At 44.1% G+C, this 27,864-nt stretch overlaps 1 protein-coding gene across 3 annotated transcripts; it reads right to left on the reverse strand.

The window, feature by feature from the left end:
• Positions 1 to 4,241: 4,241 nt before the first annotated feature.
• LOC137670303 (ATP-binding cassette sub-family A member 10-like) lies at positions 4,242 to 27,457 on the reverse strand. Of its 3 annotated transcripts, none has more exons than XM_068413038.1 (39): positions 27,374 to 27,457; positions 25,152 to 25,261; positions 24,549 to 24,759; positions 23,985 to 24,143; positions 23,637 to 23,737; positions 22,606 to 22,832; positions 22,141 to 22,279; positions 21,586 to 21,771; positions 20,342 to 20,489; positions 19,710 to 19,881; positions 19,079 to 19,137; positions 18,531 to 18,641; positions 18,263 to 18,438; positions 17,740 to 17,859; positions 17,236 to 17,374; positions 17,008 to 17,098; positions 16,574 to 16,713; positions 16,129 to 16,248; positions 15,760 to 15,955; positions 14,835 to 15,001; positions 13,965 to 14,092; positions 13,465 to 13,602; positions 12,803 to 12,916; positions 12,342 to 12,512; positions 11,865 to 11,975; positions 11,093 to 11,221; positions 10,232 to 10,300; positions 9,685 to 9,776; positions 9,143 to 9,266; positions 8,679 to 8,796; positions 8,328 to 8,419; positions 7,777 to 7,877; positions 7,104 to 7,179; positions 6,780 to 6,874; positions 6,202 to 6,321; positions 5,864 to 6,004; positions 5,514 to 5,593; positions 5,378 to 5,433; positions 4,242 to 4,804 (listed from the first exon to the last, which is right to left on the reverse strand). In XM_068413038.1, the coding sequence occupies exons 2-39, from the start codon at positions 25,251 to 25,253 to the stop codon at positions 4,706 to 4,708; spliced, it is 4,818 nt and encodes a 1,605-aa protein (XP_068269139.1). In that variant the 5' UTR covers positions 25,254 to 25,261; positions 27,374 to 27,457; the 3' UTR covers positions 4,242 to 4,705. The 3 variants fall into 3 exon arrangements, with proteins under 3 accessions (XP_068269139.1, XP_068269138.1, XP_068269140.1); XM_068413037.1 differs by having other exon boundaries at positions 7,777 to 7,955; XM_068413039.1 differs by lacking the exons at positions 22,141 to 22,279; positions 23,637 to 23,737; positions 23,985 to 24,143; ... (1 more) ...; positions 25,152 to 25,261; positions 27,374 to 27,457 and having other exon boundaries at positions 7,777 to 7,955; positions 22,606 to 22,687.
• Positions 27,458 to 27,864: the final 407 nt, after the last annotated feature.

A 27,864-nucleotide genomic window follows, 5' to 3' on the forward strand; every position in this document is an offset into this window, starting at 1 on the left:
GTGGGACACGGAGCGAGAAGACTGTTGCAAAGAAGAAAGTTGGTGTGGCCACCTGCAAGAGAGCTGATTATTTATAGGCATTTTAGGTTCCTATAACTGCATCCATTTACCTGGGAGAGACAAGGAGGGTGCTGATAGTGACAGTTCTTCCAGCAAACTCGTGTATTTTACTGCCACAATGACACAGAATGACCTGTTGCAGCATGGCCCAAATCCATGTGAAGGGTTTGCCTTTGGCACCTGGGCTCCCACTGACATCCATCAACCATCTCTGACCCAACCCAACACCTCTCTAGGGTCATTAATTACTGGATTAGATGACTTCTGATGCTTTCAAATAGCCAAAATTCATTCAGAAAAGCATAAGACCCTACAGAAGGGACGTATTCAGTCCTCATGCTGGTGGAATCCACCGTGACCACAGACACACAGATGTATTTCTAGCTCAGCTGCTGCACAGCCCAAGTCCTTCCTTACCTGTCCATAAAACACCATCTGATGTCCGTGCCAGGATGATGATGCACAGGAACAAACCAGATGCCTCCATTTTGCTTGGAACATAAGTTCATGAACTTCTGTTATCATTCAGGCATGATCTAATTGAAACATCATGACTTACACAATCATCTCCCTCTCTGTCCCCTTCTTCCACTCTCTTAAAAAATGTTTCCTGCTTTTTCCAGCTGGACAAGCTGTCCTTCTGCCTGCTTTGAAGTAAATATTTTGTTGGGTTTGGCTGCTGTCACAGCCACACATAGTCTTCTGCCTGATATTTTATCCATCTGCTGCTGAAGGACCAGAGAGTATTTTGAGCTGAGAGTCTCAAAAGGGTTTTGAGGTGCTGAGGAGAATTAAGCAAGAGAAATTAACCAAAGCAAGAGAAAAACCGTCTCAGCTTTCACGTGCATTGTAATTCAAGCTGAAATGCCTTAAAAATGAAATACTCTGAGAGATGCTTGTTACGACATCCTGGTACTCACGTGCTGCAAACCGGAGAGCGTACACTGGTTCGCATTAGCTGAGGACCTGATACACCCTGTCCACCCTCTCCACGGTTCACATGCCGAGATGTAATCCAACGCTGATTTCCTCTTCTGTCTCAAGCGAATGGAAAAAGAAAGAGAATTGGACTCCCGCGCCACCGAGGTTGCCAACATCTGCCTTGTCTCATTTCTTCTGCTTGAAGAACATCTGGCCCTGCTCTGGGACAGCCACGTGTGGCCAGTTGTGTTGCATGGGAATGGGCTGTTCTTGCTGTGGTAAAGCCTCTCGTGGGTCTGCTGGTCGGAGGTGCTTGCTACCCTCATGGCATGGGAGCCCGTGTGTTCATGGTGCCTTTCCTTCCAGAGCAGACACAAATAACTTTCTGTTCCATGCTGGTCCTGTCTCCTGTGTTTTTTTCCCCCAGGTTGCTCTGAAGAAAGGATGGTTTTTGTTCAGTTGAGCTACAAGATCTGGAGGTGCCTGCCCGGGAGAAAGCATGCGTGGCCGTGGCACTGCTGCTGTGAAGGGGGAATACAGGAGGGGCTGCGAGGAGCTGCACAGGGCTGGGGTACATTGCCTTTACCCTGTGGGATGTCTGCAGGCAGGACACCATCTTGTAGGACACTGAAATTCCTAGAAATATCACTTTTTGTTGTTGTTGCTTACTTGCACTTAAGGGGAGTTTCTTAACTAGTATTTGAACTAGACAACACTCATCTCTCTATCACAGCTGCGAGAGGACGAGGAGACCTGGAAAGCCCTGTCATCCCTGTCCAGACATTGTTCAAATGCCCCTTTGCTCCCCAAAACCTTGCAGGGTGAAATGCTGTTCCTGAGTCCCAAACCTTGGGCATGCATGTGTCTTGCTCCCCTGGTCTCCAGCACTCAAAAACTACCAGCCGGCACCATTTTTCTCACCTAACCTGAAAGGCACGGGCTGCTCTCTGCTGTCGCTCCGGGATGCCCGTCTGGGGACTGGCACTGGAGGCGGCTGGTGGTGAATGGCCCTTTGTGCACTTTGCTGCATAAAGAGGGCATTATTAAATTTAATAAATAAGATTCTCCCTGTTCATAAGACTAAGTTATTGTGGGGAGCGTGCAGCACCCGCAGCAGGGAGCTGCCTCACCCGCTTTGCGCTGGGACGATGGACGTGTCCTGCAGCATGGCCAACACGCTCTGCTTCAGTGAAGACACCATGTGCGTGGAGGGCTCGTGCTGTGCTGGAAAACAAGAAGAGTAACCAAAACGTTAGGCCAGTTTTGGAGCTGGTTTGCGTGCTGGAGCATGGTGCTTCCCACGGGGCTGCTGGCAGCCTCTGCACTCAAAGAGCAGGTAGAGCGATTGCAGCTGCTGGGGGATGGTTTCCCTCCCGCAGCCCTTCAGCTCGGGGCAGGGAAAGGAGAGAGGCGGAGGCGACCTCTGAGGGGAATATTTAAGAAGCCGCTTCATTTCCAGGAAATCTCTCTCTTGTTCTTTTTTTTTTTTCCCCCAACGGAAAAGCTAAGTCCTCGTGAACTTTTTGAGAACTTTTGTTCGTTCCCTCTTGCCAGCTAAGCTCCGCTTTGTGCTGGTGACAGAACCTCTTTCTCCAAGCACTGGCCATGGGCCAGGACCTGGAGATCTCGACTGTGTGCTGGCAATGCCACGAGCCCTGTCCCCCTTCCCTCCAGGCTGATGCAAAGCCCCAGCTCCAACCAGCTCACCTTTGGGGGACTCTCTGTGGGCTTTTTTCCTTCTCCTCCTTGTGCAGGAGAGGATGGAGCCAGCTCTGCTTGCTTCATCTTCCCCTGCAATGGAAAGCCTCAAATATCATGGAGAATAATCTGTCAAACCTGTGGTAGCAGAGGGTGAAGTGAGTTGATGGTAGTTCCTTAAAACAAATAACTGTGCAAGTGGTGTTGGAAGGAATAGCCAAGGCAGGAGATGCTCTTCACCCCAGAGAAGGAAATGCAATTACCACCAGAAGATTCCACACCTCAGTCCTGCTCTCTGCTTTCTAGTCTTCCCTGTAGCCCAGGGCACACCTCTTCCCCTCTCCATCTCTCAGAGATGCTCTCCCTGCGACAGGACTTGTTTGCTGGTGCTTTTATTACTGTTTGCATATTTACACCATTTAAAGACCTCCGAAGGGACCTGGTCCACTTGTGCTGTGTAGTAGAAAAGAGACTTTCCAGTTAAAGAAGAGAGGGTCTAAAAGCAGAGATACAGAGGGCAGAGGAGAGGGAAGCCAGTGTATTTTACAAGTCCACTTAAACCAGCAGCCACCGCAGCAAAGGGGCTCCTCTCACCAGCGCAAACCACGAAAAGTTGATGAAAAAACCCAACCGGAATGGATCACATAAACTGTCGCTATATCAGGACGCTCATGGCTTGAGTTCTTCACCACTGCTGATATCCCCAGGGCACTAAATAAAACTCTTCTCTTTCACCAAGTTCCCATTTTCCGGAGCTGAATGTATGAACAGGTGACCAAAATGTTTGGTGTTTTCACTTACTCATTTCCCAAGGGTGGGGAGTAGAAACGGAGCTGTTGTGCAACCAGGAGGGAGATAATCATGATCTCTCTAAATATGTGTGTGTCCTACAACTGCCAAAATGTGTTTTGAAGCTGAGTGGGGAACACACACAACCAGCGATTGCAACACAGCCACCGCTGCAGATTGTGTAAAGAGAATTGTACTTAATATTTTCTGTGAGAGTTTTAACATTTGCAAGTGAGCTGGGCACAGGGATAACATGAGCCTGAGTTGTCAGGAGGAAAATCACAGACTCATTGAATAGTTTGGGTTCAAGGGACCATTAAGGGTCGTCTGGTCCAGCCCCCCTGCAGTGAGCAGGGACATCTTCAACTCGATCAGGTTGCTCAGAACCCCGTCCAACCTGACCTTGAATGTTTCCAGGGATGGGACATCTACAACCTATTTGGGCAACTTGTGCCAGTGTTTCACCACCGTCATTGTAAAAAATTCCTTCCTTATATCTAGCCTAAATCTATCCTCTTTTATTTTCCAGAAGGAGGAATGATAACCACTCGCCCCAGCGTGGAGGGAAGACAGGGGTGAGCATGCTCACTGAGCCAGGCTGCCAGAGATAGTAAACATGAGGAACTACAACTGCCTGGCCAGAAGCCCTGGGCCCTCTGCAGCCACCTCCATCCCCAGGGGAAAGAGTTTGAGCTGCTCAGCTGTTCCTGACCGTCCATAGTAATGACAACATATGAAGGTGTAACCACGGTTTCTATAGAGACATTTATTAGAAGGGTAAAAAAATAGAGTGCAAATTTCAATAAGATATATTTAAACACCCATTGGTGGGAGAGGAACCCAGAAGGTTGGCAGCGTGTCCAGATTCCCTGACGCACCCAGATCCACCAAGCAAAGCAGAGCCTCAATCCCCAGAGATGGGTTATGACCCTTCTTTTGGCAAACCTTTCTGTCCCTCTGCTCCACGCTGCTCTTCTTGACAAGAGCTCTTACCAGTGTGGGCAGTAGTTCGTCAACCAGCCATTGGAAATGCAACTTGGGGTAGGGTTCAGTGTAGAGACCTGCAAAGTCCAGGTGAAATGTCTTCTGCATTGGAGAGGAGCCCCCACCCGATGCTTGATGGAAAGGCAGAGACTGTTCCTCCTCTTCGTAGTACGCTGATAATGGTAGCAAATATGTGCAGTATCACATCAGTTAGATTAATACAGAGTAATGCATAAACGAGCATCTTAGATCTTTAACAGTCCTCCTGCTGAAGTTGTTTCCATTCAAAAGTCCCATCCAAAGTCAGGTCAAAATTATCCTTTTCCTGCTCTCGGGAGAGTTCCAAAAACACCTGAAATGGGCAAGATAAAAACTCTGATTATTTCTCTGACTTTCACTAGACACTGTGATGCTCCTTCACAGGAGGTACAGCTCTGCAACCCCTACCAGAGATATGTAAAGTAGCTTTATATGGGAAGCACATGCACAGTAGCTGAGACCCCTGTGCTCTCTGGTTTAACCTGCTGAGAGGCACCAGCTGCCCATAGGTGTATCGATAGAGTAGGTTTTACCCACCGATGTATTGACATAAACATTCTTCATCTTTGCCACCAGCAATAACCTGCTGCTTCAACAGCAGGCGTCTACCGAGGGCATCCATCCCTTGGACGTGCTGTGTGCCTGTCTCGGGTGAGTGGAGTCAGGCAGCAACGCTTTGGCTAGGCTTGTTCCCACCATGCTAAATCCCAGCAGTGAAAGAAACCAAACCATCTTTCACCACTTTCCTAGCGGAGGACCCCTCAGCCACCATCCCCAGGCAGTTTTTTGGTGGAGCAGCCTTCTGCCACTGCACTGGCCCAGGTCTCGCTGCGGCTTTTGTTCCTGCTCATGCCTTTACTGCATGTCTAGCCTTGAAGTCACCTGCCTGGGCCAAAGTGTTCAAAGAGAAGCTGTACTCCTCGAGGTTGAAGTTTCGTTTGGCTGTGAAGAAATGGAAAGAGAGTCAAAAACTAGCAGTCTGTGTTCCACCATTTCAAAAAGTCATCTTGTTTTGCTCTTACCTTCCTCTAGTTTGGAGAAAGACTGAGACAGGGGTAGTGCATCTTCCATTGGGACCTTGTAGACTAGCAAAGAGGGGAACCTTGAAGGAAAAGAAGAAAAGACAATTCTTGCTCTGTCTTAAGGTTCTGGGATCAAAACTTTGTCACGCTACGAGCTGGACGTACGGACGTTTTGCTGCAGGGATCACAGCAGGGTTGGATGAGGTGACATTATCAAATCAGATCCCTATGGGGACTCTGAGATGTTCATCCCTCTCCAACTGAGATCCTGTGTCTGGGCACCACACTGGGCACATTCTTAGGGATGTGGTAGTGTTGAAACCACTGTTCATCCCGTATTTTATAGTTACCGCTCCTGACGGGCTGCACTTGGGAAAATCCTCAAAATCTCAGCATGGAGAAGATCAGTGCACTCTGGATCCTTGACCTTAATTTCCAGTAGATAGCCTTTGCCAAACTTACTCTTCAGATACTGAATGGAGCCAATGCACCTGCAGGGGAGGGAAGAATAAAAAAAAGAGATGAAACCGTCTGCTCCTTCCCAAATTGTGCTGCTGGTGAAACCAACGGGGAACACTTCATGAAGCCCATGGTGATGGGCTCAGGTAGGTGAGGCCAGAGGAGAGGCCCCTGTTGCTGCATGGACCATTTCCCAGCTCAGCCGCATGCCGGCCTTGCTGCTGCCCACCGTAGCTGCCCGGACACCATGATGGCCACGCGGTCACACACTGCCTCCGCCTCCTCCATGTAGTGGGTCGTCAGAATGGCTCCCGTCTCCTTGGTTTTCAGGGCGGCACGAATCATTTTCCTGAGGACCAGTGGGGGAGAAAAAAAAAAAAAGCTTATACTCCCTAGGAATACCAGACACTTTTTCTTATCCCTTTGTGCCTCCAAATGCCTCTCCCCTAAAACAAGTGTTAAAGCTTTACATATAGCAATTTTAGACTGATGTGCACATGGTAATACTTTGAAATGATGACAAAAAACCAATTTGACTCAGGTCCCTTTATGAATTCTTGCAAATCCCATATATGACTCTCCTAAAGTTTGCAACAAGGATGAAGGTAAAATGGTTTTTCTCTCTCCTTGCTCATGCTTTAGCTAGAGAGAACCAGGAAAGTGGAGTTTCCGGTAAAACCATTGGTACATGACGAGCAGCACTAACTGCAGATGAGGCAAAACACCCTTTACCTAACCTTAGGCATCTACTCTTGGCTTCCAACCTCTTTACTACCGTGGTGGAACAGTGCCTGAGGTCCTACTCACCAAACAGAGCGCTGCCCACTGAGGTCCATGCCAGTTGATGGCTCATCCAGAAGCAGGACTGCAGGGTTGCCCAGCATGCACATTGCAAAGCACAGCTACGACAGGGAACAGGGTTTGAGTCAAATCTTTTGCAGTCCCTGGCATGATGTCTGCAAAGAGCTGCAGACAGCATGGCTTCATTTATGGGAATCAAGGTTTTGATTTATAGGAAATGTGGTTTTGGAAAGGGCTAATTTCTGTCACCCCACCATGGTGATGCTCTCCATGATTCATGATTTGTGCTCTGAGCATTGCAGTGCACGTTATAGGTAAAACAGAACACACCTTTCTGTTTATTCCAGCAGATAATTTTCTGGTTTTCTTTTTTAAATAGTCTTGAAGCTGCAGAGCATTCACTATTCTGTGGGGAAAGGGAAGAAGTGAAAAAAGAACATTTTTGTTATTCCCAACTCAGTACTCTCACCAAGGATTCCCAAAATGATAAGAAAAAGGAACTTTCTTCCATTTGCTCTTGACTCCTGCTTGTTGTCATTAAACATTTATTGTGTTATTAAAAAGTAACTGAATATTTGAAGCAAAGTGTACTGAATAAGCCACAAGCTCTTTTCTAAACCCAGCATTAGTGTCAACAACATTATAAACCCATTCCACCTTGCCAGCGTTAGCTGAGCAGTCAGTACTTAAGCACCCTTTCTTGTAGTGCCAAACTATAACATCAGAGATTTTAGAAATGCTTCCTAGAGATAACATATTTAAAAGGACATTAGTGGTAAATTTATCCCCACGAAATGCACTTAGGCAAATTGGAGATTTTCTTAACCCACTCACTTAATCACAGCATTTAGCAAAAAAAATCACTTTTGCAGCTCCATTTCCTGAGTTTCTTTCAAGGTTGCCTCTGGTTCACAGTGAATTTTGACTTTCTAGTCCCCTCCCCATACCCTAGGACTAGGGGATAAAACATTGACCAACCCCTGGCAACACCCTCCGTCCGTACCGGTTGACAGCAGCAGCAGTATCCTCCTTGCACACCCCTTTCACGTCCGTGTAGACCCGCAGGTGCTCGTGCACGGTGAGGTCCGGCCAGAGCGGGTCCTCCTGCGGGCAGTAGCCGAGGAAGGCTGGTGTGTGGTCCTGCAGGTGGGAGGTTGCTCCATCTCCCCTCTTCATCAGCACCTGCACAACCAGGCTGATCTGTTTGCTCTCAGGTAGCCTTGCCCAGGTACAAGGGTATAGTTCAGAGGAAGACTATGGGCTTCCTTGTGGTTTAGGTGAGGAAACCCAAAGAGCAAAGGAGTGATTTTGCAACCCTCATTTACATGGTTTCTAAACATAAACATGGCCAATTAGGGTAGATGCAACTGCTTGTCAAAGTTAGAAGTAGCTCACAATATTTTTTCTTAATACATTATTTAAGTTAATAGTACAATGAATCAGTTAAAACCTTGAACACTAATAATGCTTTGGAAAAAATAGCTTCACCTAGGTGCAAGGTTGGCACTTGCACTTTTATCACGGATCCATCCCTTTTCTCCAGACACCTCCTACCTGCCCAGCAGTCAGTGTCGTCTCTCCAGTAATCATTTTGATAGCTGTACTTTTACCAGCTCCGTTGGGTCCCAGAAGTCCTAATACTTCTCCTGGAATCAATACATATAATTTACATATTTAACATGGCTATGTTATTTTAGACAATGGAGAGTCAAAGGTAACTAATAGGATGCATCCACGTCACGTTGTTCGTTAACACATCAGCCACAGACCGAACATGCCTTAACCACGGAGTTAAGATTTGACCTTTATGTCCTTGCTCAGATAACTGAGAATCTGCATAGAATTAACTCTCTGGCTATGACTGGGGGTCCAAAACAGGTCTAGGAGAACAGTTCCAATTCTCACCTTTTTTAACACAGAAGGAAACATTTTTGGTGGCCATTTTCTTCTTCTTCTTAAAAACTGAACCAGCTTGCTTTATTTTATATTCCTTGCACAGATTGCTGACAATAATGACTGATTTCTGAAAGCGAGGAGGAGGAAGAAAGATTTATGTATTATATTGGATAGCATTAATGCTTCAGCAATATTTTTCCATTAAAAAAGGCCATCTAAAGATCTTTGAATTTGTTTTATAGTTCACTGAGAATATGAGGTACAACAGGCACTTTATTGCCCACGTTTTTCTTAACAGCTTTCTTCTCTATCCTGATGGGACCCACACCGTACATTTGGGATTTTGATTTTCCCAGTGAGAATAATACAGCCAGAGCACTGACCTGCACTTATGGGTACTTGGTGGTTTGGTTTTTACCCGTGGGCTTCTTACTGTTATAAAATAAAATGAGAAGGACAATACTTAGTCGTACCTCCTCCTCCTGACTCGGAGCGGCTATGGCACTTCTCACTGCTGCTCTTTCAGCTTTAACATCCTCATCTTCCTCTTCGAGCTCCTCAGGGTGCTGGTGGCTGCTTTCTCTTCTTGGGGAAATCCTACAAACCCACCATATTCGTCTTAGCATTTTGTTCTTTACCCTTGTTTTCCACCAATCCATTTTGGATAGACCAAGAGTGAATGTCTCTCTGGTTCAATGTTTATTGTGTTTTTTATTATTATTTTTTTAATATTTATAATCTTTCTGTGTTATACAAAGAACCAAGCTGGTACATCCACACAGCACAGGCAACACACGTGGAGGTACTAACAAGCTTGAGAGCTGTTTTGTACTATCATAGCACTGTAGTAATTAAGGGGCTATTTTGGTTATAAAAAAATCGCCAGTATTGAAAAAATATTGAAAAATAGGGACACAAAGGCAATGATATCTGATCAAAATGTCTCCAAGGAAAAGCAGTGTGGTAGGAGTTTAGATCTTGCATGTGCCTGTGGTGCGTGTGTGTTTATACAAACCTAAATATCGGGTCCTTTCTCAGAACTGCTCTTCCATATTTTATCTCCAAACATCGAAGAAGAAAAATGAAAACCAGAGAATGGATATAAGGCTGAAAAAAAAGAGTTTGCCACATTAACAGCCTTGTCTTCCACCCTTCTACAGCTGAAACTGAGAAGGTGGTGGCAGTGTAACAAAATATGTGGGTGGAAAACACAGTAAGCAAAAATACAGTCCATTAACATCTAAACTCAGGGTAATCCTGAAGGCTGTGAACTCTGCTATCACTTACCAATACTGCAGAAAATACCAATGGTAGAAGAAAAACACAATTTATAAAATGACAGGGCTGCATTAAGTGATCTGGGCTTATCTCATTTTCCCCTCAACATTTCAAATGAACAAGGTTATTTTTGCACAGGGGGTTAATCTGTCATCCAGACCCACAGAGATCCTCCTCCTGCATGAAATGAGCTCAGGGTTCTTGCCTGCTTCCTCATAACTGAGGATGGGGTTTAGGAGACACACATTATTAAATAAAAGTAATCATTTTAAATGTTCTCTTACTGCGAAGACAGCTATTAGTACATGGATCCTTGGAGTCACAACAAATATCTCGACATCTTCTGTAAAAATCTACAAGAATAACAAAAAAAAAAACCCACAATGAAGACCTGTAATTCTTTAGTACAATGCTGGCTAATTTTGGAAGGGTTGAAAGCAACAAATACTTTGAAAATGTACAAAAGCTGCTGATTTACCCAGAATATTCACCATACAGAAGAACAAATACAGATGTTTCACTTTGGGCATCCCAGTCCTATACCAGGAAGTGCCACACCACTCAGTGCATGTATCAGACTCTCCTTCTGGGGGTAATGGCCTATCACAGGGAAACATCTGGTCTCCTCTCCTTTGGGTCCCAGCGGAGAAGAGGTGGAGGTGAGTGGGACTTCACTCCTGAGTCATTTATGGCTCATAAACGGTCTTGCACGTAGCTGAAGGGTTTTGTTAAATTCTTAGCTGACTTTCCATGACCATCCTCAGCTACCATGGAGTAAAGCACCTTGTGAGTACTTTTAATTCTCACTTGGTTTCCATGCAAACTTCAAATTTTCTCTTATGATTGTTCAAGCCAAGTTGCTTGACTCTGCATGGAAAAAATTAAGAATGCTTACCTAATCTACAGTCACAGCTCAACTGCACGAGAAGTAGACCCTATCTATAATGAACTACTGGGAAAATTAGATCTGATCTGAAACGGTCATCTAGTGATGCACTCTGGCCATTCAGAAAATCCCACCCACAAGAGGAAACTAATGAGCCTTCCCAGAACGCAGCATGAGGTTACCACCAGACTTTGCTCACAAGGGCACGTGGCTGTGTTTCACAGTGAGGTGCCTCTCCTCGCCCAACACCACAGCTTACCTGCGTGCAGTTGATAACTACACCCAGCAGTGGGTACACGGGAAACAAGAGAGACACAACGTAGAGGGAGATTGTAGTACTGACTAAGAAATCGATGATTCTGCCGATGATAAAAGAAACAAAGCATACCTAAAAATAAAACAAGAGGGTAACTTAGCTGATGGAAAGGGCTACACTCCTCACTGGTCTTAAAAATTGTACGAGTCTACCTTTTCAATTCCCTGTTGAATTTCTAAAAATGGACAAGAAATATAAAGACAAGAAAAGGTGGTGGTTCAGGAGGTTCTCAGCCATTTCTGATTGCTGGTAGGCTGGTGGTTTGGGTCAGCTGGGGAAACTTCTTTGGAGACATGGGGCTGCTTCGAACAGAAGAAGGAAGCACGGGATCCTGTCCTGTTCTCTCCCATTCCAGTTCATGCCAAATAATCCATCTCTTTCCAGGTCAGGCTCAGGCTATCTGCCTCTAACCTGATGGCTCATGTCTCAACACCTTACATCTCTTGGATGTGAGGTGTTGAACAGAGCGATAAATAACATTTTTGCCTCCATTCCTGCACCAGCTCAAGGTGGATCCAAGCATCTCCCCGTGCCACAGCAGGATTATGGGAACAGAACATGGTGACACAAATTTAAAATCTATTGACTGCTGTAAAACACATGCTCGTATTTACATTCTACATCTATACTGGGTGTTTTGACCGCTATTTCACCCTTAAGATCTCAAAATACATTTCTGTAAACCCTACAGCACATTATCGAGCCATATGCTTACCACTATCAGGATAAAAGACCAAAAATCACAGTTCAATCCTTTGCGAAAGACGAAGGAGATCAAGTAGGTTAAGAGAACGATCGAAATTCCATAGCCAAGTGTACCCACGATCTACATAAAAAAAAAAGGGCTTTCACTGGAGAAAATGGAGCGACCTAAACAACAAGAAACCTATATATAGCGATGTGGTTCAGTTTAAAAGATCATACATTAAGATTAGGGCATTCAGAAATTACTACAATTTTACTGCTAAGTGTAAAGGAATATATTAAGGTAAGATTTACTGACTTTTATTTCCAGCTGGGGAAACCCAAATGATAGGAGGTGAAACAAGGAGAAGGTCAGTACGCATCTGGGGACCCAGAGGTGTGCCAGAACCGTCTGCGCCCATGGTGTCTCAACTACCCCTACACGTGCTCAAAACATTACCCCAATCCCTCCCCCTATTGAACCAGCCATCACCAGAATGGGATATACCAGCAAGAAGAGGCTGCCGATGTCCCCAGAAATGTTGTTGCTCTTTACAAACTGAAGCCCAAACATCGAGAAGAGAAGGAGCCAGCACAGCGGGATGTCCACCAGTGCCTGACCGCACCAGTATGCTGAGGGAAAGAGCCCTGAGATCCGCAGCTGGGCACGAGCTCCCACCTGGGAAGGTGCAATGCAAAGGGCAGTTTATTGTCAGTTCCTGGTTGGTCACCTGCACCCCTGGGAATGACTCCAGGAAATAAAAAGCTAACAACAAGCTGTTACCATTGCAATACTAGGGTAAAATTCCACCTCTTTTTGTCTTTTAGCATTTTGTGCTGGCTGCAGAGTTGCTCATGGCAATACAGAGAAAAACGCCTCAAGCTGCCCATCACATTCAAACGTCCTTGTGGCAATGCAGTTGTAATCCATTCTGCCGCACCAAATCTGCTACATTTCAAGGAATTTACCTTGTAATCCTGCATGTAGCCTATTGCAAAGTGAGGAGGAAAACCAGGGAATAACAATAGCATATAAACGAGGTAAAAATAAACAAAAGTATCCCAGAGTCGTTGATCATCTACCTGAAAACAGAAGAACAGCGCATTGTTAGAAAACGTCTGCAATGTTATGGTTAGATACCACAATTCATCTTATTGCATTTCTCACGAAGTACAGGGCAGTATGAACACAAAGTGGGATCTGAAATCAAATATTGGCAGGAGGAAGGTCTTCCCCAAACCATAACCCTGAAAAGTGCTTGCTACTAGTGAGGAGAGATGGGTGGTGCAGGTCCCACTTCTCCACCCCAGACTTGTGGTGAGCTACCTCTTCTGCTAATTGATGGGCAACAGCTTGGATGACATGATGTAGAGAATAAGGAACATCCTGAAGTAACCCTCCCAGCCACCTTCTCCGTTCAGCAGCCCTCAAGACCCACAAGGGAAAAATTAGCTTCAGTTTTCCTAAAGTCAAACATGATGGTTCCAGAGCCAACACTGAGGAAGGTGGGTCTACAAGTACAGACAGCCCCATAGGGCTTCCCATTAAAATCTGAATGCCTTACTGGGACATTAAGCAGATTTAGGAACTATTTTCTGACACCTTCTGGCTGCCAGGCTCTGACACTTACATAATAAAATGGATGACTCCAGATCCGAATGTGCATGGTGGAATTGAGGGCTCTCAGCTGAGCATTGCTAATGATGTTCACAAGCACTGGGAAGCAGTTGATGGCCTCCACGTGGCATAACACAGTAAACCTGTAGCTCTTCAGAGAGCAAGAAAACAAGATGAAAACTCTTGGCTTTTCTCATCTGCAGGGAAGCAGTAGAAAAAGAGCATGCCAGGAGAATCCAGGCCTGAAATAATCCATTTTGCCTATGCTTTGTTCTCTAAAAACCAAATTAGTAGGTATTGGAAGTCTGTATATCTGTGCTACAAAAATGAGGTGGAGGAAGAGAGAGATAAGGTCTCCTCTGTCATGTAGTTTACCAGTTAAAACACTTCCAAATCTTTGTACCTGTGAGCCTTACTCAATAGGACCACCCCACAGGTAGAGCTGATAGAGGCGTTTTGCTTAATTATTCAATTGTTGGGAAAAAACAGAAGGAAGAGAACAAAAATCCACACCTGGCCTTTGCGAGACACTTTTATAGCCCCATTGTGTTTTAGCTCCTCTGTGATGTTTTCCTCACTGGTTATTTCCACTGAGAGATCTTGGCTCTCGAGCGTGTGGATAAAGTCTTCAATGCCTGCACCTGGTGTGAAGGCCAAAAGCAGAGGAATCATAATACTGAACAACAAGGAAGTCTTTGATGGTTTGTTTTTTTTAAAAAGTCTATGATAAGCAAACAAGAACAGAGAAAGTCTAATAACTGTGGATGACAGACAGCACATATCTGGTGGATCATTGCACGTTCATTTCCATGAAGTTAATGGATTTCAGTCTCATAGACTGAATCTTGCATTGTCATTTTTTTTTTGCCTTTGCTGAGTTGCTACAAAATGCATTTTCCTTGGTGATAGTCTGATGAAGCCAACAGTATCATACTCTGGCAAAATAACACAAAATAGCATCCACTCATAGGAATGTCGAAGGTAAAACTCTGGAAGTAGACTGTTAATTTGACCCAGCATTAGTGAGCCCTTACTGGAGTGTGGTGCCTGGTTTGAGGATCCTACACTCTGAAAATGAAGAAATTGTTTGGATAGAGATCTGGGATTTGGAGCAGGGAAAGAACTGTGTCCTGTCTAACTCCATCTGCTATGATATCCCTTTTCACATCATTGCATCAGGATCTCACCAGCTGCTGAAGCCAAAGTAGGCTTCATTCACAACCCCTTAAAAATGACTATTTCCATGCTCTTCTGTCACTAAAACCGTCATCATCCCTTGGATCCCCTCCATCCTACAACCGTCTGCTCTTTCCACTTATTTTCCTTTGCAACAGCAAGAAACTCTAGAATAGGAAAGGATGAGGAAAGGCTTGTTCTGCTCACCCGTGTTGTTGTGGACCAGGAGGCTGGTTGTCTCTGAGCTAGCCCTCTTCCCCAGGGGCAAGAAGTACTGCGCAGGTGAGAGCTCCCAAGCACTCATACTCTGCCAGGCAGCAACCACGGACAGTTGCAAAAGCAGAGGAAGCAGAAAAACCACATAGAGCACCAAACTACATTAAAAAAGAGATGAATAAACACTGAAAACAGATATTCAGCAGAACGCTTTTGTGTATTGGGAACGGTATACCATATTCATGTTACCCAGTGCTTTTTCTGTTAAAAATTTTTGGCAATTTTATCTTCAGAAGTCTCAAACCTTGATCATTCACAAAGGCCCTCAAAAATTTAGCAGGGAGGTGGCCTCAGATCTGGAGTGCTCAAGTTTTTTTAGGGACATTAAATGCCTTTCAGACTTCCTTAAGATATAAGTTTTTCATAAATCAGCATCTCCCTTCTGATTCTTGTGTCCCACCAGGAAATGCCAGCATGCCAGGCTGAAGACCGATGGGACCAAATGAGTTCAGACACTGGCAACGTGAGAGAAATTAAAAAAATAATTAAAGATTGTGTCTGAAAGTAGTATTTTTCCCTCCTCTCTCCATACACACTAGTTTATTCTAAAACTTCCTCCTCCATCTGAAATAAAAGTGTTCTAAATGATTTTTTCTTCTGAAAGAAAATGTTTCCCTTGCGTAAATCACTCAGTATAGAAATGAAAATACACGAAAGGGAGATTTTGTATTATTGGCACTGGAAAGGAAGAAGCAGCTTTCCTCTCCTCTGAGTGCAGGTTACCAAGATCACTCATAGTCAAGACCTGATATCAATTAATCCAAACGCTCATCAAAACAGGAGTGTGACAATTGTCCCCCCTGCCATGACTGTGTCCAGCTCCACATCTGCAAGAGAGAATCACTTTGGTACTTACATTGACCGCAGGTTTTTCACTGAACTCTTAAGCTTTAAGAAGTGCACCCGTGCCATGGCAAAGACCTGCTGCCTCCAGAGAGCCAAGCCACTGACTGCCACCTTCCCGGTGTCCGAGAGCAGCAGGGAGCCCGGCTCCATCTCGTCGGGGCACCGCGGTCCTGCTTCTGCCCACTCCTCCCCAGGGACGTGCTCATCTGCAGAGAGTTTTCCCACATACACATTTATGTCTGAGGCCAGCTTCTACGTTGTAATGTGTGAAAAAATTAAGAGCCACCTCGTAATCAGCTGTTGGAGGCATGCCCAGGGGTCATTGCAAAGCAACTGTTCTCTTCGGCTACGGATTGCACATTTGCAGCCACAATTGTACCTTCTTGATCCACTGCGGCTTCTTCCTCCAGTCTCAGGAAGACATCCTCCAGGGTTGTCATGCTAACTCCGTAATTGATAATTCCCTGGTCGGAGCAGGTGTCGAGCCCACTGAACAGATCTGCAGGACAGAGATAATACAAATGCTTTCAAGGTTTCAAACATAAGCACTATGTCCAGACCAGACTTTGGTTCAGCTGAGTCAGCCTCTCAGTAACACAGGTAGCCCAGTTTAGCCTGCTAGGTTTTTCATTACAAACAGTAGAAAAACATTTGTGGTACATTTTGATCTTAAATATATGGATGCTAAAATTGTGGGGGGACAACCAAAATGCGACAGTTCTCACGTGACTCCTGTAGAAAATCTCCCTCTTCAATTCTCTTTCCCCACATTTGTCATTATTATTTCTCTATGGACAATTCTCAATTGTTTTAATATACATTACCTGGGAATTTATTCATGTTTTCCAATGGCAGTTTATATCTCAGCTCATATTGGCCGTGTCCTGAGAGTATGACATTGGGGATGTAACGTTTAACCAGAGATGTCACGTTCTCTAAGTCACAAGACTCACTGACATGTATCCTGTTCAGTTGAAAAAAACCAGATGCTTAGTTTAAAAAAAAAAAAAGCCAACAACCAAACAAGTAACAACCACCACTGTATTTGCTAGGATGCATAAAAACGAGCCTCCAGCATAGTTCACTCATTCCTTACTCTGGAGTAAAGTGCTGCTTCAGTTAATTTAACTGAATATTAATTCAGTTAATTTTCTAGTTTTGATGACATCTGCTCTATGGTTTCTCCCTTACAGTCATTCTGGTGGCTTCTTGTACATGCATGTTCCCAGATACTGGTTTCTGGGGCTGAAGTAGATACCTTAAATGATAGCCAATCCCCCATTTTTTCTTCAAGAACAGAGAAGAACCGACACACTTCAGCCTCCCGTGCGAGATAAAAGCCTTGCGGTCTGAAGAAAGGAAAAGCCAAAGGAATTTATACTGTAGAGCAGCAACAGTTCAAAACTTTGCTTGCGACTGAACCTCACATGGACTTTCTGCTCCAGTGTTATTCTGCAGAGATGCTACAGGCTGAGTCTGTGCTTACCTGCGAGGATATCGGCCTCGTCCATGAACTGGGTACTGAACAGGATCACCCGTCCAGCTCTGTGCTCCTTGAGGAGGCTCCACACGTGGTGCCTGGAAAGGGGATCCAGCCCAGCCGTTGGTTCATCCAGGAACAAAACCTGCAGAAAGGATGAAAACAGACATTATTTGTTGCTGAAGCAGTTGTGCATCTTTTGGGTTTGGTGTTCCCCTGAAAGCCTCAGGTCCTGAAGGCAAGAGACCCAGGACACTTTTTATGCAAGGGCAACTATTCTGCAAGCTGTGCAGAGGTCAGGGAACTATCTATCTGCATTAAAACTAGACTAGCAAGATGGGTTATGAATTTAACAAAATGAAATTATTAAATTTATTAATTTTAATAATTACGATCACTTTAAAAAGGTCTGAAATCATGGGTGAACTTGTGGCCAAGTACATGCAGGAGGTTTTAGTTATGTTGGACCTGAATATTCCCTGTATTGCAGAGCTGTGCCTGCTGCTTTACCTGGGGGTTTCCAAGCATGGCTATTCCAATGGATAACTTCCGTTTTTGCCCACCACTCAGTTTCTCAGCTTGAGTGTCTTGAATGTCACTTATATCCAGCAGTTCCAAAATGTTTTGCACCTAGAATAGCACAAGGATGTCCATTCCCAGCACCAGCTGTCCTTCCATCCTTTGTTAGCCAGGAAGGAGATCTGGCTGGGACTGAGGCACAGTTTGTAAGAGCACAAGCCAAGGTCTAGCTCCCACCCACACCAACACACCTCCGGCAGGAGCAGCCGCTGCAGGGGCTGCTACATCTCCTCACGTCCTTGGGTTGAGCAGAGGAACCACTGTGGCTGCACCAAGCCCACAAGCTTGCCTACTAACCTGGTCGAAGCTAGACAACATCTTCAATTTTCACAAGACACAGCCAGGTGGACCCTTTGAGCTTCCCAGTGCAAAAGGAGCCTCTACTGGTACGTGGGGTTTGCCTACAGCCTCACGTTGCTGCACGGTGATGCATTACAGGGGAACACGCACTTACCTCTCGCTCTACCTCTTTGGACTTTATGCCCTTGATTTCTGCAAAAGTTTTCAAGTTTTCTTTCACCGTTAACACTTCAAACTGTATGTTGAACTGTGGGCAAATGCCAATCATCTCTTTAATTTCTTCCCTGTCTCCTATTTCAGAGAGCTGATAGTTGTATATGGTTGCAGAGCCTGTTTACAGGAATAAATGTGTTGAGGTGGCATGAATTGGTCTTCACAGCTTTTGAATCAAGCCCACCCCATCCCACCACTTGCCATCCTACCTTCAGAAGGCAAAGTAAGTCCACTGAGCACATTTAACAGTGTTGTCTTTCCAGCCCCACTGTGGCCGAGTAAGGCAGTGATCTGACCTTCGTAAATATTTAAAGACAAACCTAGAATGAAAACAACATCAAGTTTGGGAAGAAATGAGGTTTGACTTGCCTCCACTCATTGCTGAAGGCAAGACGAGTCAAGAAGTATAAGACCTAAGTAGTAATAATTAGTCAGAAGTGCATTAAGCAAATCAGGATAAAATTCTGCCAACTGTGAACTAAAGGCATAAGAAGCTGCTCTGTATTTAGCAGAAAAGACATACTGTATTTAGCAGAAAAGACATAAATACAACAATAGAAAAAAAAATCCTTCTTCTCTTTACTCTTATTAAAAATAGAAAATCAGTAAAAACGTAACGAAATAGTGATCAGTTGATTAATATTTTAGAGAAATTTTCAAGCAATGCAAGTGCTGTTTTATTGCTTTGACTGACATAAATGTTTGCACAACTGTTTTTCCTCATCTTTAACAGGAATCAATATCGCAGTTTTCATACCTCTTAAAGCTTCTGTCCTTTTGTCTTTCTTTTTATACGCTTTTTTAACATTGTTGATTCTAAAAAGAAGGTAAGGAGGATGTTATTTCATCATTCCTGTAAATGTATTTCCCTGGTGCCCTTTTTCATTCTTATGGGTCTTAATTTAAAATGACAGAAGTGGCATGAGAAGTAAGAGGTACTGGGAAGAGACCCTGAGATTCAGAAGGGTTTGGCATGCTCTGTACACAGCCGTGGATGTCACTACCTGGCACACAAAACCGGAGCACCAAGCCTTGCAAAGACGAGGCCAAGCCCGTTGCAACAAATGGCTGTTTTACAAGGGACTGCCCTCTGCATTCTTGTCCCTAATGGACGTTAACAAAATCCACGGCAAAAAACTCTGTTTATTAAAATCTGAATTTATCCGAATTTCACTATTAGTGACCAGCCTGAATTATGTATTTATCTCATCTACATCTTATGTCTAATATTTCTCTGTGAAACAAAGTGTTTTGCAAGATCCTCATGAACACAAGAACTACCTGGATAACTCAAAACAAAGCTGACGGCAGAAGCAGTGGTCTCTGGGAGCATTAAACCCAAGCTACCCAACTCAAAAAGCATGAATAGCAATTCCTTGTCTCTTAACCTGATGGCCTCCTTCCCCATGAATTCGGGGGGCACCGGCTCTACGTCATCGTCGGGGAGATCCTCAGAACTCCCTGCAGTTCTGGGCATCTCCCTGGTGGAGCCTCTCCTGCTCCGCATCCAGTACGAGGGCTTCAGGCAGAAAAAAGGGGGATCTGGGGTGCCGTATTTGCCTGGCAGGAAAGCAAAGAAGATGACCTGTCATTAACCAAAGCCACAACCAAGACATCATCCTAGAGTAAACATTTAGGAGGTTCTAATAAGTAACTTGGCTGCCTCAAATCTGGTACTTTGTCCAGTTAAAAAAAAAGACGTTTGGAGCTGGGGTGGACGAGACAAGAAGGTTGGCTTCAGAGCTATATCTAATGAATTCAATATTTTGCTTAATTAAAATATTGTCCCGCACATTATCACACTATTTTCTCACAAACAGTTCAACAGCAGTATAACTGGAAAGAAAAAACACCACATACTTTGCTGTCTTTGATTTGGGAATTACCAGTTTGTGCCCAGGGTAGAAAAGTCACTCAGCAGTATAATACATTTTTTTAGTCCAAAACCTATTACACTCAATCTGTGTAAATCAAAAGTATAAAAGAAGAAAGTATGATCATAAACATAAATCATACCTACCTGGCAGAACTTTGTCGAAATACATAGCTAACAGCAGGTACAAGACTGAGTCAAAGACCAGCATAATATAAGTCGAAAATAAAAAGTACGATTCCTCCATAAGGTTAGAAAAAGAGAAACCCATTCCATATTTTTCTAAGTGGAAAACCTGAAATAAAGGACAAAGAAGAATTTTCAGACTGGAAAACTAGGCACATCCCATCAAACCATGAATGCAATTGACTTTGTTAACCCAGAAATCATCTGCAGTAGTGACCAACTTTTCTTCCTTTCTTTCGAGTGAGGAAGGGAAATAAATTTACTCCATGCAGAGATCTTATGTTTTCATTCAGAATTTTCCAGAATAAGCCAGAATCAGAAGAAAAGATCAGTGTGTTATAGCAAATCATTAAAGAAACATGATATTGGCACCCTTGACATGACAGAGTCACGACGAAGATGGTATAATTTTACATAGTGATTGATTTAACCATATGGTAAATCAGCAGTAAACTCAGTTTCTTTTTCTGCTGGTGCAGAAATCTCTTCTCCCAGGCAGATTCTTTTATATATCAGGAAATCAAATATTAAATAACTGGAGCTAGAAAGCATTGCTCAGAGCTATGGAGATATGATTGATGGAAAAGTGGGAAATTGCACAGAATTATCCAAAGCAGGGATGGAGGAAGGGTGGCGGCAGCAGAAAACTCCAATTGTATTTGCACAGTTTCTGTTGCCAGGAACAGTTACTGCAGCAAGAGGGGAACGACTGGGTGGCAAAGAGCTGATGTCCCTGAGTCACCTCCCGTCTGGCTGGGGTCCAGCCCCGGTGGATAATGGTGCTGTTGTGTGCGGCGATGGGCTCGCTGGGGCTTCTTCGGGTTCATGCGGACGCTACAGAAGTGCACAACAGCAGATTATTTGTGACGAGGGCTGTGGTTTTCTTTGCATTCACCAGCTCTTTAAATGGGGGAATGGGATGGGGGCATTGTAGCTCCTCTTTGCTGCCCAACGGCAGCTCAGCTCACGTGGAGGTTTCCAAACAGAACGTGGATATGAGAGAAAAGTACCTGAAGATTTTACAGATGTGGAAAAGCCAATCTTTTGAAATGAGGACTACAATTTCCTATGCCTTTCTCTATCAGTGAAGTACAGCAGGGTCTTTTATTGTCACAATCTGCCACAAAATGTACTCTGTGCCCCCCGAGAGGGCCCAGGACAGCAAGCTCCTGGGAAGGTTCAGCTGCAAAGTTGACGCCCCATACCTTTGCAATGCCAGTATTAAACGCAAACGGACAGAAGAGATCGAGAAACCACTGCAACGGTTCTGGAAGACTTTCTATCAGCACCACGAGGCTCAGGCATCCGAAGAGAAAGGTGATGAGGAACCCCATGGAGCTGGCAAGTTTGGAGGTCCTTAAGAGGGAGCAGAGCATGAAAACCAGGTGGATCTGTAACAACAGAAGTTTCCTTCAATCACCAAAGGAAATAAACACCTTTAAGAGTAGCACTTCAATTTGCCAGGCAAACAGTTCTCTGATGAGCTGGGTCTGTGTAATAAAATACACTCAAGTCCTTCTTAGTGGGTTGATCTGAGTTTCAAACCAGGTCTTTTGTAGTCAACCTACTGCCTGTCAGACCTTCAGGCTGGAATTCAAATGACTGCTGTTGAGTCAGAGAATCCACTCAGCTTTTTCGATTACAACCATGCGAAGGATACCATCCTCAGCACTGTGCAAAAGCTCTGGAGTAATGCTTAGGCTCATCAACACAGCAATAAATCATGTGGTGAGAAAATTTGGCTTTAAAACCCAACTTACACATGCTAGGCCATACAGGAAAAACAGCAGTAAGATGGCAGGGAAGCTGCTGAGGTAGAAAGCATTCTGCACCACGAGAGCTATCAGCAGGCAGGAGAGGACCATCACATAAACAGCATACAGCAGACTCCAGGAGAGCCTGAAGATGGAGAGGTGGCATGACACTTCTGTTTAATCAAGAATTGTTGTTACAACTTCATCTGCATGGCAGAACCATTTTAAATTAAAATATCAAGTATTTCCCAGCGTCAACTCATTCACTTCCTCTGCAGAGCAGAAAGCATGACCCACCTTAGGAGGAAATACCCAAGGAAGAAAAATATGCTGCTGCCATGCTCAACCCTTCTGGTTTGTCCTTAGAATACTGGAGAAAACTTATGAACTCATTTAACTTATTAACTGACTGCGCAAGTGCCCAGGAGTATACTGATTATTTGCAGATACTTTAGTTAAAAAAGAGCTCACCAAAACGCAATATCCTGCAGCCCCATTGTCTTCATCAATACTTTGAGCTTCTTCTTTTCTCTTACAACATTCATCGATAAGAAATACATGAACGGAGAGAAGCACATCACGATAGTAATCATGAAATAACTGTAGTCTAATGTAATAGAGGAGATGACACTCCTGGACTTCATACGGACACCAGCAATTGATTTCATTTCTTCCCAAACAGAATGATTTGCCACCACCTAAAGGAATTCAAGGTCAACATCTCAGTATTTAGTTTATTTTCTACAGTGAGATGTATTTATATAAGGAACCTTCTGATTCATCATCCCTAGATTTACTTTTTAATGCAGCTTTATAGAAAACATCAAGTAGCAATGCAATAAAGATCTACGGGGAGGGCTCATCTGACTCATTTGTGTCTGCACCTCAGCTAGACTCCCTCCCTTGTCTGTTGAGAGAGATGAATCCTACAGCTCACCCAGAGGTAAGGATCCAGACACACAAACGACACGCTCCCCTAGGTCCTGTTTCTCTCCCCAGGGCTGAAAGCAGCCTGGACAGCTAGAGGGGCACAGCCAGGTGGAATGGCCCCTACCCTGCTATATTTTTGAGGAACAATTTGGAAATGAAGGACAAGAAATGACAGACATGCCTACTTTGACACCAAGTCATCCAGCAGATATGCAGCCTCCTGCAAGAATCACCTTTTCCTTGGAATCTGAGAAATATGCTAAATCAGATAGTGGCATTACACTTGGTTCCCAGCCTTTAAGATAAATTGCCATTTTGAAGAGAAACAAAAGTTAGTCCAAATCTTCAAAATTAAATTGAAAGCCATAATTTTCTGCAGGAACTCCTGATTGCATTCAACTTCCCACTGTCGCTGCCAATAATACGCAGGTGGACGAGTATTTTAAGATATCTGGTTTCCTGCAGAATTTTCTTACAAGCCCATCCCTTGCTATTGTCACAGAAAAATTTGCCTTTCCTATACCAAGTTTAAAATAAAAGGACACATACATCAGTTCATAGACTCGATCTACCTCTATAATAGCAGCATCGATGCTGGACTGCAGGGACAGGAAGCCTTTGTACCAGTACCGTGGGCTGTGACAATACACCTCTGAGAAATCGTAACAGTTATCTGCAAGGATGAAAGGTTAAGAGTATCACAGGTAAGAGCAGCGACAAGTAATTGGTTTTCACTACAAAAACTGATTGTAAGCATGCGTATACACTATGGGAAACTCTTCAAATGGGCAGTGGCCCACTGACAAAAAAAAAATTAATACTTTTATATTAAATCATTTAACACATATAAATTATTCCAACAGAGAGATGCCTATCCATGCCAGGCCATCCCCCACCCATAAATTCTCATTTTATATTACCTATGTATCCGAAGTTTTCATTTGGAATAGGCACATCCCCAGTAGGAAACCTGAGGTGATAGGAGAAGTTGTCTTTAAATACAACCCCTATAATTCCAGTATTTGAAATCCAGGCTTGCTCCAGGGCTCTCTCATTCTCCAGTGCCTCTAGTTTTATACCTGTAGTTTGTAAGAAAAATATTGCAATGAGCTTCTGTAGGTCTGGAAATGTGTGCACAGCCACTGGGTATATATTTGGCTTTTTTGGCATTGCAACTCCTCCTTTCCAGTTCTCTTCACTGGGCAGGGTGGCACCTTTAAATACTTCATACTTTACCAGTTGGGAAGAAGTGAACCTCAAAAGAATGTACCATCTTAATATTATTATTCTACAAAGGCAGAGCTTTACAGCTCAGAAGCACACACTGACCTCACTAGTACTTTAAATACTGGAGAAGTATTTGTGAGAATGGAGGATTTGGGGTGAATTTTCTCTACTGACCAAAGATACTGGAGAACTGCTAAAATATAATGTATAATAGCTTAAATAATGACAAAGCTAAATATTTAAAAGACAAACCATACCTTTCATTACAGAGTTCAAGGCCACTTTATTCATTATCTGCCTTGTGGTCACAGTGATGGGTGTAAACGCGATGGTGACCCCGGTGGCATCATAGGCAGGGTCATCTAACTGCCCGAGGGAGCTGTAAGGCACTTCGGGGAACGGGGTGTTCCTCATGAACATGCACACTAAGAACATCAGCAGCAGGAAGAGCAGAGACAGCACCCACTCCTGGGTAAGGGGGAGAGCGGAGAAGAGAATTTAATAACAGTATAAGAGCACATTCTCTGTGGGATTAAAATATAAACAAGAGGCACTCGGTCACACTGGTTTCTTAGATGTCGACTAACTAACAAGGTCTTCCTGTTGTGCACGTCACCTCAGTAAATTACTGTGCTCAAAGAGCCCATCTGTGCTCTCATGCATCACATAAGAGACAGAAATATTATCAGTTAAAAAAGTAAAGTCTTGGAAAGTGTTCATTCCCAGTCAGGGCTTTTCAAATGTACTTTAATGTTCAACTTTACATAATGAAATTGAGGTTTAGGGGCAGGCAGGGATCGGCCACCCTTCAGTAGTTAGTTTCTCACATTTTTCCTTTTTTTTTTTTTTTTTTAGCTTACCTGGAAGCTCTGCATTCTCATCCTCCACTTGACAAGTACATTTTTCCACAAAAGAATTTTAGTTTGCTGGAATACACTCATATTTCTCTGAAGCGTCTTCATCTTTGAACCTACAAGTTTTTTAAAAATTACTTTCAAATACAACAAAACACAGAGCAGCAGTGACTGCTTTTATTTGCACAGTCCTTGCAAATACTTTCTTTCCCTTTTTACTGCTAGAGAGAGAGCGGAAGCAACTCAGACCTCCTGTGCTGAGCACAAGCCAGCCCTGCAGCACAACTTCTAGCAGCGAGAGACCGAGAGACCTCACCATCCTCAACATACTCCCAATCCTTGCAGCTCAGCAGTAAGACATCGATTACAACCAGGATTTCACACTTCTGTCCTGTATCATGGTAAGGCTGGGAGGAGTTATTTATGAAATAAAAAAGGGAAGATCAGACTACGTGAACTAATTGGCTTGGGTGGCCTTAATATCCAAGAAATAATGACACCATGGTCGTTTAAAATCACCCAAATCTTTTTGCATGTAGCTTTAATGCACCATAGGCTTCACATCAAGACATGTTGAGCAACTCCTGGCTGTGGTGTGAGCTGAGCTCATACGGAAGGCAGCACTTATTGAAGGGAACTCGGAGTTACAAGAGAACAAATTACTGGAAGGGCGTTTGGAGAGCTGTCGTTGTGGGGGATAGTCATGGGAAATGAGAGAGAAACAGCCATGAGCACGTGTTGGTGTATTATTCCAAAAGATGTGGCAGCATCCTTAGAAAGATGCTGTCAAAACAAGGATTTGTTGCCTGGATTAATGCTGGTGGTGGAAACTTAAAGAAGGAGGGATAAAGCGAGCTGTCAGAGTAACTTTTGCAGATGAGATATGTCCATATTAACATCAGTAAAACAATAATTAATAACTCTGATGAGCAAAAGGATCAAGTATCCAAACGCAAAAGGGTTACACTCAGATAGCCAAGCTGCTCTGCTGTCACACATGTAACTAAAATGTGCTTTCAGACAAGATCTTGATCTTCTCTCAGTGAATCCTAAGGCAGAAATATCAGAGCATTTACAGATCCAATCCTTTCAAACCTTCCTGTCATACAGCAGGAGGATTTACGTCCTCTTGTTCCCTTTGGGGAATGATGCCTCACAGTTCTGACAGGCAAGACAGAGTTTATCTTCTTCCGAATATTTATATTCAGCCCGCAGGAGAGGCACGTCTTCACTGTAACGAGGCAGCAGGCACTGAAATGTTGGAAAAGCAGCTGCAACAAGTGGTTTTCCCTGGGTACACGCTGCAAACACATGCACTGGCACAGCACGGCAGGAGGATGGGGTAGGGACATTGGCTCAGTGGCAGAAATCAGCTGTTTTGCCATCACTCTCTGAATAATCTCTTACCGATGATCTCACTAAATCCAGGCGTATAAGAATTTGAATTTAGCCTGTGCTAATGGTCTCTAGACTTCCTTGAGGAGACCGTGAAGTTAAACTTGCAATTGCTTGGTCACTTTTTCCCCTGACAGAAGCAAGGTGTAAGGCAGCGTGTATCACCGATGTGCACTTCCACAACTGAAACGGGATCTGTGTCACAGCTAGAGCAGGTTTCCAGTCTGTCCTTCACCTCGACAAGCTGACATGCTGATGGAGTTTCAGCTTCACACCCAGGAACAGGTGCCCACCAGGAACACACCAGGTACCTGTTGCAGATGTCCCATATGTCCCCCCTCCTCATCACCCCTCAGCCCTGCAGAACAACACCCCTCACAACTCAGCAGAACCGAGCTCATTGCTCCTTCAGTATTTCAGGGGGAATTTTTACGAGCATAAGATGGACAAAAGACTCTTTAAATTCAATCTTTAGCTTACACTGCATGTAGGGAAAGAAATCTGCTCCTCACATGTGCTGGATTGCTTAAAATACTGAGCTGAACCTGTCTCATCCTCTTTGCACTAAGAAACACTGGAAATACAGCTCTGCCACAAACTGAGCTCCACTGGTGTGTTATTTCATACCAAAGTAAGGTTAAAAAGACTCTATTGCCTTTAAATAGCCGCTAAGCTTAATCACAAGCTTAACTGAGCCTGTTAGAAAGATGCCCAGTGTCACACCTATGCATGTTCTCACTCAGTATTACTAATGGTGTTATTAATTACTGGATGTCTTCATACCTTTTAAGTAACAATTTTTATTTGTTTTAAGAAGAATGTTTAAGCCTTACCTTAATGGGAAGGTTTGAAAGGAATCCAGAGCTTGTCCTTCTCAGTGTGCCTGTACAAGCGGAGATGCTGAGCCTCCCTGGGCTGGGCTCGCAGGCTGTCCCAGCAGCTCTCAGTGCTCCTTTGTCCACATGCTCGTTTTTTCACTCAGGCACTTCTGCCAAAAGACATTCCCCACACCATCGCTTCGCTTTTCCCTGGCTTCCTCCCCCCTTCCTCCTTGGCAGTTCTTCAGATTTATTTACGTTATAAAAAGCAAACAGAGCGTATTGTTGTTGAGTTGCTGGAGCAGATTCTCCGAAAAGTTACTCAGGAAATTCTTGAGTCTTGGCCAAGAGAAGAAGAATGAGCCCAACAACAAACCACACAGAAATCCTTTCTCTGGCAAACTCTGTTATGTTTCTAAGTGCAGCAAGAGAGGCTGAAGTCAACAGAATAACACGGCACACTGCTGAAGGCGGAGGGGACAACGGTGACTCCCGCTCGTCTCCGA

This window comes from Nyctibius grandis, chromosome 15 (assembly GCF_013368605.1).
Source record: "Nyctibius grandis isolate bNycGra1 chromosome 15, bNycGra1.pri, whole genome shotgun sequence".
Taxonomy (NCBI): domain Eukaryota; kingdom Metazoa; phylum Chordata; class Aves; order Nyctibiiformes; family Nyctibiidae; genus Nyctibius; species Nyctibius grandis.

Excerpts from the sequence above, each read along its gene's own strand:
- LOC137670303 (XM_068413037.1), bottom strand. The coding sequence starts at position 25,253 with ATGAAGACGCTTCAGAGAAATATGAGTGTATTCCAGCAAACTAAAATT. Across the intron at positions 14,093-14,834 it reads CCTGGTCCACAACAACACGG|GTGCAGGCATTGAAGACTTT; the intron begins GTGAGCAGAACA and ends CCTTCACACCAG. Across the intron at positions 5,594-5,863 it reads AGTGCAGCCCGTCAGGAGCG|GTTCCCCTCTTTGCTAGTCT; the intron begins GTAACTATAAAA and ends TTTTCCTTCAAG.